Source organism: Eubalaena glacialis, chromosome 3 (assembly GCF_028564815.1).
Source record: "Eubalaena glacialis isolate mEubGla1 chromosome 3, mEubGla1.1.hap2.+ XY, whole genome shotgun sequence".
Lineage (NCBI taxonomy): Eukaryota > Metazoa > Chordata > Mammalia > Artiodactyla > Balaenidae > Eubalaena > Eubalaena glacialis.
This window is the reverse complement of record NC_083718.1, coordinates 85,560,155-85,573,000: the sequence shown is the minus strand read 5'-3', so window position 1 is coordinate 85,573,000 and position 12,846 is coordinate 85,560,155. Positions and strand designations below refer to the sequence as shown.

Below are 12,846 nucleotides of genomic sequence, written 5' to 3'. Positions count from 1 at the left end.
TTCTAAAAATAAACCAATATTTGACTTGAGAAGGATCTGTTTAACAAAGCAAAGTATTTTTCATCCTCTTGACAGATAAACATATTTTTTTCAATAAAAACTCCAGTCTTCACATAGATCATTTCTTTGCTGTTATTTTTAAAAGAATAAAACCATTATCTATACAGATTTTGTAGATCCACTTAATAATAAATGCAACAAAGAAATTCATATTGTTTGTGTTCCTGTGGACACCCAGCAAGCACACTGTATAGATATCTATCACATACATAAAAACACTGTGTAAAATATACCATTAGTTTGAAGCTGTAAGTCTGAAGCCCTGTTACCCGAACGTAAACAACAAGTATAATACTAAGTTTCACCAGCTTTCAGAAGAAGAAACAGACTGGATAGAGAAATTAACTCTCATTGAGATAAAATTAAAACTCAGTATTTTTGAATCGCCTGGTCCCACGACAAGGACCAAGATGCTCTACTACATTACCTGGCAAACCGCTCCTTATCATTAGACATCTGATCGTCATCACACCTGAAGGAGAAAAAAAGGGGCTTAGTCCAAGGCATTACACTTGTTATATCTATTTCACTCTGAAAGGAAAACTAGAAAGGGATAAAAAATATTCAACAAAAAAAAGCCAATGAAAAGGCATCACAAAGCAATAGAGATAATAACAGCATCCCACAGAACTTAAAAACCCATGACTATTATTTGTCTGGTTTCTAATGTGTCCTTTACTCTTACTTATCAGACATTCCAAAAAAGATGATGATCTCATGAGGGCACAGCTGACTACCCTGTCAACACCACTGAGGTTAGGGATTGTTTTGTTTTTGTTTTTCATTAATTATGGCAAAAAACGTGTAACACAAAATTTACCATCTTAACCATTTTTAAGTGTACAATTCAGTAGTGCTAACTACAATATATTCACACTGCTGTACAAAATATCTCTAGAACTTTTTCACCTTGAAAAACTGAAATTCTATAGCTACTGAACACCATCTTCCCACTCTCCCCGCCCCCATCCCACGCCCAGCTCCTGGCAACCACCATTCTACTTTCTGTCTCTCTGATTTCGGCTACTTTAGATCCTCATATAAGTGAAATTATACAGTATTTATCTTTTTGTGACTGGCTCATTTCATTTAGTATAATGTCCTCAAGGTTCATCCATGTTGTACTATGTGATAGAATTTCCTTCTTTTTTAAGGCTGAATAATATTCCACTAGCTGTATATACCACATTTCTTTATCTATTCATTTGTCAATGGATATTTGTGGTGCTTCCACCTCTCAGCTACTGTGAAAAATCGGGCAGTGAACACGAGTGTGCAAATATCTCTCCAAGATCCTGCTTTCAATTCTTTTGGATATATAACCAGAAGTGGCACTGCTGGATCATATGATAATTCTGTTTTTAATGTTTCAAGGAAACTCCATACTGTCTTCCAAAGTGGCTGCACCATTTTACATTCCCACCCACAGTACACAAGAGTTCCAATTCCCCCATATCCTCACCAACACTTGTTATTTTCCAGGTTTTTTGATGGTGGCCAGCCTAATGGCCTACTCATTGTGGTTTTGATTTACATTTCTCTGATTAGTGATCATGAGCATCTTTCCATATGCTTTTTGGCCATTTGTATATCTTCTTTGGAGCAATGTCTATTAAAAGTCCTTTGCCCATTTTTTAATCAGGTTGTTTTTTTGTTACTGAGTTGCAGGAGTTCTTCAAGTATCATGGAAATTAACCCCTTAACAGATATAGGACTGGCAAATACGTTCTTCCATTCTATGGGTTACCTTTTCACTCTGTTTCCTTTGATGTGCAAAAGTTTCTAAGAGTCTTAAATTATGATTTAAACAATGAACTTTATACCTCTTTGATTAAGGAAACACAATCCATTCATCTCAACAACTTCTATTTAATAAGCTGATAAATCCTGTTTACTACTACAGAAACCGCAAAGGAGGATGTGTTGAAGGAGGAAAACCTAACTCTGAAAACATTACTCTACTCTCTGGATGATCTAAATTTTCCTCTTCTCACTCACTGTCACAGGATATAGCAAAGACCTATCAACTTTGGGCAGAAAGAGCTTTTGGGAGATATGTAAGACCCACAAAATTTGCAGTTAAACCAGTTATTAAATTACAGCCAGGGCTTCCCTGGTGACGCAGTGGTTGAGAATCCGCCTGCCAATGCAGGGGACACGGGTTCGAGCTGTGGTCCGGGAAGATCCCACATGCCGCGGAGCAAGTAAGCCTGTGCGCCACAACTACTGAGCTGCGCTCTAGAGCCCGCGAGCCACAACTACTGAAGCCCACATGCCTAGAGCCCGTGCTCCGCAACAAGAGAAGCCACCTCAATGAGAAGCCCACGCACTGCAACGAAGAGTAGCCCCTGCTCGCCGCAACTAGAGAAAAGCCCGCGAGCAGCAACGAAGACCCCACGCAGCCATAAATAAATAAATAAATAAATAAATAAATAAATAAATAAATAAAATTTTAAAAATTACAGCCAGAATTTATACTGCTCCTTCGCAGGCTATATAAATCCTCAACTAATTTGACCCCAAGAATTTTCAAAATTTTTGAAAATAACTGGAAAGCAGAAGTAGAACGACGGGCAAACATGGAGGTATGGTGGAATTTGGGCTCAAGGACAAAGGGTTTCTAAGACACAAAATATACTATAAATCAGATGCTACAAACTTTTAATGAAAACAGTGATCTAAGCTGAAAAAAGAGACCTATAATTTACATATTAATTTTGTTTGTTTGTTTGTTTTAATTTACTTTTGGCTGCATTGGGTCTTCATTGCTGTGCACAGGCTTTCTGTAGTTGCGGCTAGCAGGGGCTACTTTTCATTGCAGTGTGTGGGTTTCTCACTGTAGTGGCTTCTCTTGTCGCGGAGCACAGGCTCTAAGCACGCAGGCTTCAGTAGTTGTGGCACGTGGGCTCAGTAGCTGCAGCGCACAGGCTTAGTTGCTCCGCGGCATGTGGGATTTTCCCGGACCAGGGCTTGAACCCGTGTTCCCTGCATTGGCAGGCGGATTCTTAACCACTGCACTACCAGGGAAGTCCTTTCATATTAATTTTGAATCTCAAGAATGAATCTTCCAGATATTTGCTACTCAAAGTGTGGTCAGTGGACCAGAAGCAGCAGCATCACTTAGTAATCTATTAGAATGCAGAATCTTGGGCACTACCACAGACCTAATGAATTATAATCTTTATCTTATCAAGAACCCCTGGCAGATTTGTACATGCATTTGTTTGAATTTGAGAAGCATTATTCTAGATACTAGCAACTCTGATATTATACCTAGAATTTCAAAGCCTTCATATTCTTAAAAATTATTTTATAGATGTTGTCTGGAGAATATAACAAAATGACACTTGGGACTTCACTGGTTGCACAGTGGTTAAGAATCTGCCTGTCAACGCAGGGGACACAGGTTCGAGCCCTGGTCCCGGAAGATCTCACATGCCACAGAGCAACTAAGCCTGTGTGCCACAACTACCGAGCCTGCACTCTAGAGCCCACGAGCCACAACTATCAGTAGTTAGTTAGTTAGTAGATCCCACGTGCCACAACTACTGAAGCCCGCACGCCAATAGCCTGTGCTCTGCAACAAGAGAAGCCGCTGCAATGAGAAGCATGTGCACCACAATGAAGAGTAGCCCCCGCTCGCCGCAACTAGAGAAAGCCCACGCACAGCAATGAAGACCCAATGCAGCCAAAAATAAATAAATTAAATAAACAAATTTTTTTAAAAAATGACACTTGAACAAAGTGATGAAAAGAGGTAATAAATTACAGCTTTCATCCACCAAGGAGATTTAATATTGATTTACAGATACAATGCAAATAAGACTTTCATTCATTGACCAAAGTGGAGAATTCCAATTAAAAAAAAAAAAAAATTTACTGGGAATTCCCTGGCGGTCCAATGGTTAGGACTCCACGCTTCTACTGCAGGAGACATGGGTTCGATCCCTGGTTGGGGAACTAAGATCCCACAAGCCGTGAGGCCAAAAAAAAAAGTACTGATGGTCAAATAAAAAAATTGGTGATACCTCACTTGGGCATAATGACCTACTTGGTAAGATGAATTATGAAAACCTTTTTTTATGGTTGGGGAAAAGACAAATAAACCTTTTAAAATTTGCATATAGTTTGTGACTACCAGATTTTGTGGAAATGGAAGCAATGACTCAGGGATAGAGCTAACTGATAGGTATAAATAAGACTAGCGTTTACCTCTATCCCATTCATATGCACAACACAGTTCCACTAACAGTATTTATCATTATAATTAGGGGTTCCTAATTGGAGGAATTCCCAATGGAACTGTATGAAAAAAGTCTATTCTTGAACAGAAATTGAAATCTCTACCCCTCTTCACATTTGTTGACACTCATTAAGTCTCAAGAGCTCTCTTGGAGAATTGCTTTCTCCAATATTTTGCAACTATCTCTTTATGGTGGCCAAATCATGGTTGTTGTTTTCAAGAATATATGGCAGTGTTCCGCGACTAGGCAGTAGCTAGAAACACAAGCTTTCACTTTAAACATTGCAAAAACAACAACAATAATAAAAAAAGACACACAGATAGATGTAACTGACTAAACTAAGCAATATAAAACTAAACAATGGCAAGCAGTTTACAATATGGGCATCCTCTGTGTAAAAACAAAACCTGAGGAGACAATGAGTGTGTGTATGTGCACACATATACGTGCATTTAAATACACTTACATATGCACTGAATATTTCTGGAAGGATACTTAATAAACTGGAAACTATAATTGTCTAAGGGGAAGGATTCTGAAGGTCTGAAGTGAGGGAAGATGTACTTTCATTACATATAACTTTGCACTGTTTAAAAATTTTGCAATATAATGTTTATATTTCTTTTAAGAACTTAGTTAATAAAACAAACAAATAATGAAGCCTGGGCGCTCACATAATAAAATAAATTGTTTAAAAAATAGGGCTCCTTTATTTATTTCTCAAATATTTGTTATTCTGCAATGTAGACACTACCTAGGTAATATTTTCAAATTTGAAAAGAAAAAAGGCAGGTTGAGGTCAAGGTTATCTTCCATTCTTTGACTCTTATTGCTTTCCTTACTTAAAAACAAAGCCAAGTAACTGGTCATAAGCAAAAATAAAAATTTCCCTTCTCTGAAAGAACTCCTTCATCAATATATTGAAAAGTCCATTTTCAGTTCTCCAGAAGACTCACTACTCAAGGATACAAATTCCAATTCCTGCTCTGTAGGAGAAGTCAATGAGTATTAGAGGGCATGAAAGATTAGTACATTAATGACCCCCAAACTAATTACACCTTGCAGTATTCACTACCTGGTGTAGCACCATCCTGTACTGAATCAGGACTCGGACATATGACTTGCTTTAGCCAATGGGACAACAGCAAATGTCAATCCAAAGCAATAGCTTGATAAGCATTTAGACTGGGACTTGCCCTTTGGATTGCAGCCATCACCATGTAAAGACACTCAGTCTGCCCTCCTTAAGGATAAAAGACCACAAAGAAAGAGATACCCAGCCTTATCAGCTGAGTCCAGTTCCCAGCTGACAAGGCAGCTGAATGCAGTCTTATGAGTGAGTCTAGGCAAGATCAGCAGAATAACCATCTAACCAATCCACAGAATTGTGAGAAATAATAAATCAAATCATTGTTCTTTTTAAGCCACACAACAATAGATAACTGATACAGAGGGTCTTGTAAATTCCCTGCTCTCCCCTCATTGAGCTCTTTCCTCTGGAGCTATTACCAGAATGCTTGAAAATTTTATGGGGTATAATATAATAGGTAATTTTAGTTTTAGGATGAAGCACTCTCCTTAGGCCTAAAGACAAAAATATTATGAGTCAGAAATATAAAGATAATGAACTAATTTTTAATATCAGAAATCTAGAGAAAGTTTTTTAAGATCTTACCTCAAAAATTTACTGTTCCCTTCTCCATCATCATCAAAATCCAATCTGGGGAAAGCCAACAAAAAATATTATAAGCTTATTGAAAATGCAGAACATTAAAAAAATTAAAATTCTAAATCCACAAGCTATCTGAACACCCACTCAGATGGAAGAAGGAAAAGAGGAAGTGGAATAAGTAAAGCTATATTACCTCTTCCTTGTTGTACCAAACTGGGCAAAGAAATTGGCCAATCAAAAAGGAATACCTATTGCTACCTTTCATTTTCCTAGGGTAGCAATCCACCTTTGCCAAAGTTTTACATCACAGTACAACCTCTACAAAAGGAGCAGGATCAACTCAAAAAGACAAGAAAAAATTAATATGAATAATTCAGGTCCGTTTTTCACTTCTATAGTCTGCTTTAGGCTATGTTAAGCTCTCTGAAACATCTCTCAAAACAGTGATGTTCCATAGGGAGTGATTTTAAGACCTCTGGAGGTTGGCTGGTTGGTTGGTTGGTTGTTTTTTGGCTGCGCTGCACAGCTTGTGGGATCTTAGTTCCCAGGGACTGAACCCAGGATTGAACCTGTGCCCTCAGCAGTGAAAGCGTGGAGTTCTAACCACTGAACCAACAGGGAATTCCCCGAAGGTTGTTAAATAATGTTTCTCTCCTTCATTCACCTAATGAACATGTAATATATGCTACATTCCGGATACTGTGCTAGATGAGGTGAAAACAAAAGACTTGCCCTCAAGGGATTCTTTGCCTAGACAAATAAATATACAAGTGAGAATGAGAAAGCGTCATATGGAGAGCACAATCAATAAGCTTTAAATGTTTAGTGAAAGCAGAGGTGACTTTCATTTCAAGGGATTAGGCAACATTATAGGTAACGAGACAGGCCAAACTCCTATTAATCTCTATACTCCATTAAACTAAAACACTACTCATGTTACCACCTTAACCCAATGATCTTGGCATCTCTACTAGTGTGATAACCTGATATTATGGGCCTCTAAATGGGTTATATATGAAGTACATAGCATCAACCCTGAAAGTGTCCATTCCTCTTCCTCTCTGTAGCCCCAGATCACCTGTCAAAGTCTACCTATTTACCCAATAACTCCATTTCTAAGAATCTATCCTAAAGAAATAACTCAGAGAAAAAAATTTATGTACAAAGATATTCATTAAGCATTACATATAACAGCAAATCTTCAAAACAGTTTAAATGTCCCAAAATAGCAATTAAGTACATCCCCTCTATGTAAGTATTTTAAATTATGTTTCTATAGCATATGTAACAATATGGAAAAAAGGTTATTTTATACAATTAGGTGAAAAGACCAGGCTATATAAACCTACATAATTATATGATTATAACTATTTAAAGAAATCTACATACAGAATAAAGAATGAAGTAATTACACTAAAAAAACTGATGGGAGATGACTTTGGGTAGTAGGATTATTGCTCTTTTAGTCTTCTTTCTATATTTTCCAATCTTTCTTTTAAAAAAATGTATATTATTTATTTTAATATATTTTCCTGATTATCAATAAAACGCACTCACTTCAGAATATCTAGAAATAACTAAAAACAAAAGAAAAAATAAATCACCCATAATCCCATCACCCATACATCTGATGAGTATCCTTTCAGTTTTTTTGCTATGCACACATGTTATTTATGTATTTTTTCCTGATAGAGTTGGTATATTACATACACTGTAACCTCTTTTTTTAAATTTTATTCTTTTTTTAAAAAATATATTTTATTTATTTATTTATTTATTTATTTACTGGCTGCGTTGGGTCTTCCGTTGCTGTGTGCCTTTCTCTAGTTGCGGTGAGCGGGGGCTACTCTTTGTTGTGGTGCGAGGGCTTCTCATTGTGGTGGCTTCTCTTGTTGCAGAGCACAGGCTCTAGGCGCGCAGGCTTCAGTAGTTGTGGCACATGAGCTTCAGCTGTTGTGGCTCGCGGGCTCTAGAGCGCAGGCTCAGTAGTTGTGGCGCACGGGCTTAGTTGCTCCGTGGCATGTGGGATCTTCCAGATCAGGGCTGGAACCCGTGTCCCCTGCATTGGCAGGCGGATTCTTAACCACTGCGCCACCAGGGAAGCCCCTGTAACCTCTTTTCTCAATATACTGTAAACATTTTTCTGTACCAATACATATTTGTCACTTCTAATAGCTGTACATTTTCAATACAACTTTCTCAACCAATCCCCTAATTTTGATAATACTGCTTCTAATTGTTTGCTATTATATATAACCATAACACTGTGTTTAAGAGAGTAGACAATAAAGCTAACCTCCCAAGGTTCATATCATAGATCTTCCACTTACTAGCTTTAAAACCTTGGGTAAGTTACTTATTCACCAGATACCTCAGTGTTAACATGAGTAACATATTAAGACTTGCTATGTCTCCAAGAGCTTTATACATTTTAACACCTTAACCCAGGGATCACTCTTGCATTACTACTGGTAAGAGGAAACTTAAAGACTAGTTATAACACTAGCTACATAATTATTAAAAGCAAAAGAAAGAAAAAAAATTCAATACTTTAATGCTTTAAAAAGTAGGTAAAATACTACCCATTCTTCCAGGCCTTTCTAAAGCAACCTCTTTTCTGAAGCCTTTCCCAATTTCTACCAACCAATGGTGGTATTTCCATACACTGAAACACACAGCAGTGTATTTGTTCCTTTCTTAGCAAACCTGGCGTATTCTATCTTGAATTATACTTATGTGTGTAATGATTATCCCTTTCAGAACATAAGCAACTAAAAGACGAAGACTGTGCCTTATTTACCTTTGTATCCTAGTAGGAATCGGCACAATGACTTACACTAATGAGGCATCTAATAAATAATTTTGGAACTGAATGGACTCCAGGTTCCAAACAAGGCAACATATCAATAATTTAAAGGAGACATATTCTACAGTTCAGCATTCTCTAAATTCAGAAAAGTAAAAAGCCTACCAGGGACTTCCCTGGTGGCACAGTGGTTAAGAATCCACCTGCCAATGCAGGGGACATAGGTTCGATCCCTGGTCTGGGAAGATCCCACATGCCGCGGAGCAACTAAGCCCGTGCGCCACAACTACTGAGCCTGCGCTCTAGGGCCCACAAGCCACCACTACGGAGCTTGAGCACCACAACTACTGACGCCCGCGCGCCCTAGAGCCCTTGCGCCGCAACTATTAAGCCCGTGTGCTGCAACTACTGACGCCTACACACCTACAGCCCGTGCTGTGCAACAAGAGAAGCCACTGCAATGAGAAGCCCATGCACCGCTACGAAGAGTAGCCCTTGCCTGCCGCAACTAGAGAAAGCCCACGTGCAGCAACGAAGATCCAACGCAGCCAAAAAAAAAAAAGGCCTACCAAAAAAATTTTGAGAATGCAGATACAAAGCTTAATGAAAGCAGTGAAATTTTCTCAGCAATGGTGAAATCTTTGGGCTTAGCCAGAGTCCTTTACCTCTTAGAGATTTTTGTTTTAAAAAAACAAAACTGCTCCTAAGAAACTAAGATAAAAAGATCAATTCCATACAGAGAAAAATCCAGGGACTAAAGAAAGTTATCTGATAGGAGTGTAGTAAGTAGCCAGAAGAAGTGAGAGGGTTAGGAACAGATGGTTCAGCGACTAACAAAATCAGGCTGGTTTAAAGGAGAGACGTTTGTAACATACTACACGCAAACTCACCCTGGTCGCCGCTTAATAGCCCTCTGGACAATGGCTCCTCCACCTTGAATCCCAGGCCCAGGGTTTCCAGAGGCAATGGCTGGACCCAGTGATGGTACATCTGATGTCATTTCTGTCAGAGAAAAACAGAAATACAGATTTTAAAAAGATTGTCCTTGCTTATCATCATCATCATCATCATCATCAAACTGGCTAGAAGAAAGGCTCAAGCTATGGATAAAATCTCACGAGTTTGCTAGAAAACCCAAAAATGCTCACGTCCAGACTGCTTTTCTTGAATTCTTACCCTGGGAAAAGATTTCCCTACACTTCAGTTCCCCCAACTTAATACAGTTTGGAAGAGGTAGTACTATATTCTATAGCCTTCTCTTTTAAAAGCTGGTAATAGTGACATAATATTAATCTAAAACACACACACAAATTGGTTTACATATTTCACTAATGCAACAAATATATATAACTTAGCTCCTCTGATTTATTTTTTTTGGAAAATACAAAAAAACCCAAAATAAAAAAAATCAACTAAATTCCAATACTCAAAAAAAATTATATAGAGGGACTACCAGTCCCCACCAGGGACTTCCCTGGTGGTCCAGTGGTAAAGACTCTGCGCTCCCAATGCAGGGGGCCCGGGTTCGATCCCTGGTCAGGGAACTAGATCCCACATGCCACAACGAAGATCCTGCGTGCTGCAACAAAGACCCAGGGCAGCCAAATAAATAAATAAATAAATGTGGTTTTTTTTAAGTTGAGCTCATTTTATTTCTTATTTTTTCCCTCAGATTATATACACCTATCTCTCTGATCAAAAACAGGCACATTTGGTCATGGCTAATTATGTTCCAAAAAGCCTGCTACAATTTTTGCTCCCACTAACAGGATATGAGAGTACCTATTTCCCTCACCAGGACTGCATATTATACTTTCTAATTTCACCAAACCTGACAGGTAAAAATGGTACAGTATTTGTTTTAATTCTTATATCTTTTTACATTAGTCATCTGAAATCAATGAGTTGACTCTTCATATATTTGATATTTTTATACTGAATATCTTTTTCTAATGAATTTGTAAGATCTATCAGTATACAAAGGATATTAAAGAATATCAATATATAAAGGATAATATATGACTGTTATGTATTACAAATATTTTTTCATCACCTACCTTAGCCTTTAAATATATAACATTTCACAATTTTATGCTGTAAAAGTTATCAGTGTTTTCCTAAATAACTCCGGGATTTCTGTCTTACTTAGGAAAGCTCCCCACCCTCGAGATTATTTCTATATTTTCTTATAATACTTTTGTGTTTCACATTTAGATTTTTAATCCATCTGGAATTTACTACTTATGCCTACCTGGCATAAGGCAGGACTCTGATTATTTTCTTATACATGGTTAGATAATTATTCTAATATCATTTATGGGATAATCCATCCTTTCCTCACTTATCGGAAATGACTCCTTTACTACTTTACTTTTACTTTTACTTTACTTTTAGGTGTCTACAAATAATTGATCTCTTTCTATACTTTTATTCTGTATTAATATATTTTCCAGCTCCTATGTCAATACTGAACACGTTTGATAACAACAGCTTTATAGTACATTTGAATTATCTAATAGAAAAGTCCTCCACTCTCCATTAATTTATTTTACAAAATTTTCTTATTAAATGTCATATACTATTTCTGCTTCAGCCAAAAATAAATAAATAAAATTTTTAAAAGTTTTAAAAATTAAAAAAAAGTTTAAGAAATGAGTGGGAAATCAACACCTTCTCTGATGATGGAAAACTAAGGAGGATTTGTCACCAGCAGACCTATCCTAAAAGAAGAGCTAAACAGGGACTTCCCTGGTGGTCCAGAGGTTAAGAATCCACCTTCCAATGCAGGGAACGTGGGATCGCTGGTCAGGGAACTAAGATCCCACATGCTATGGGGCAACTAAGCCTGCGCGCTGCAACTTCTAAGCATGCAGGCCACAACTAGAGAGCCTGCGTGCCGCAAACTATAGAGCCCACGCGCTCTGGAGCCCGCACACCACAACTACAGAGCCCACATACTCTGCAGCCCACATGCCACAACTACAGAGAAGCTCGCGCGCCACAACGAGGAGTCCATGCCACAGGGGAGGATCCTGCATGCCGCCAACAAAGATCCCGCATACCTCAACTAAGACTCAACACAGCCAAAAATAAAATAAATATTAAAAAAAACTTAAAAGAAAAAAAAGAAAATCAGCAAAGATACAGAAGTTCTCAATGCTACCTCAATCAACAGGGTCCAATTAACATTTATAAAAACACTACACCCAACAACAGCAGATAAACATTCTTTTCAAGTGTCCCCAGAACATATACCAAGACAGACCATATCCTGGGCCTTTAAACAAACCTCAACAAGTATAAAAGAATTGCAGGAATTCCCTGGTGGTCCAGTGGTTAAGAATCCACCTTCCAATGCAGGGGATGCGGCTTCGATCCCTGGTCGGGGAACTAAGATCCCACATGCCACGGGGCAACCAAAACTGCGAGCCACAACTGGAGAGAAGCCTGCGTGCCACAACTACTGAGCCCGCGTGCTCTTGAGCCTGCAACTAGAGAGAAGCCCGCAACGAAGAGCCCACACGCTGCAAGAAAGACCCAGTGCGGCCAAAAATTTAAAAAACAAATAAATAAATAAAATAATCATAGATTGGATTCTCCAACCACAGTGGAATCAAACTATTTAGAAATCAGTAACAGAAAGATAACAGGAAAATCTCCATTCACTCGGACACTAAATAACACATTTCTAAATAATCAGTCAAAGAGGAAGTCTCAAAGGGAATAAAAAGTACAGTGAACTAAAATTAAAATGAGGGACTTCCCTGGTGGCACAGTGGTTAAGAATCCGCCTGCCAATGTAGGGGACACGGGTTCAAGTCCTGGTCCGGGAAGATCCCACATGCCGCAGAGCAACTAAGCCCATGCACCACAACTACTGAGCCAGCGCTCTACAGCCCACAAGCCACAACTACTGAACCCACATGCCACAACTAGTGAAGCCCGTGTGCCTAGAGCCCGTGCTCCACAACACGAGAAGCCACTGCAATGAAAAGCTCATGCACTACAACGACGAGCAGCCCCCACTCGCTGCAACTAGAGAAAGCCCATGTACAGCAACAAAG

General features: G+C 38.5%; 1 protein-coding gene across 4 annotated transcripts in view; it reads right to left on the bottom strand.

Annotated features, from left to right (window-relative positions):
• ARNT (aryl hydrocarbon receptor nuclear translocator) overlaps window positions 1-12,846 on the bottom strand; it is a 62,588-nt gene that overhangs the window by 29,807 nt on the left and 19,935 nt on the right. For all 4 annotated transcript variants that reach the window (XM_061183532.1, XM_061183535.1, XM_061183531.1 and 1 more), the window contains exons 2-4: window positions 9,673-9,784; window positions 5,980-6,024; window positions 488-532 (exon numbers count right to left, since the gene is read on the bottom strand). In XM_061183532.1, coding sequence (XP_061039515.1) covers window positions 488-532; window positions 5,980-6,024; window positions 9,673-9,784 — 202 coding nt within the window. The remainder of the gene's footprint in view (window positions 1-487; window positions 533-5,979; window positions 6,025-9,672; window positions 9,785-12,846) is intronic.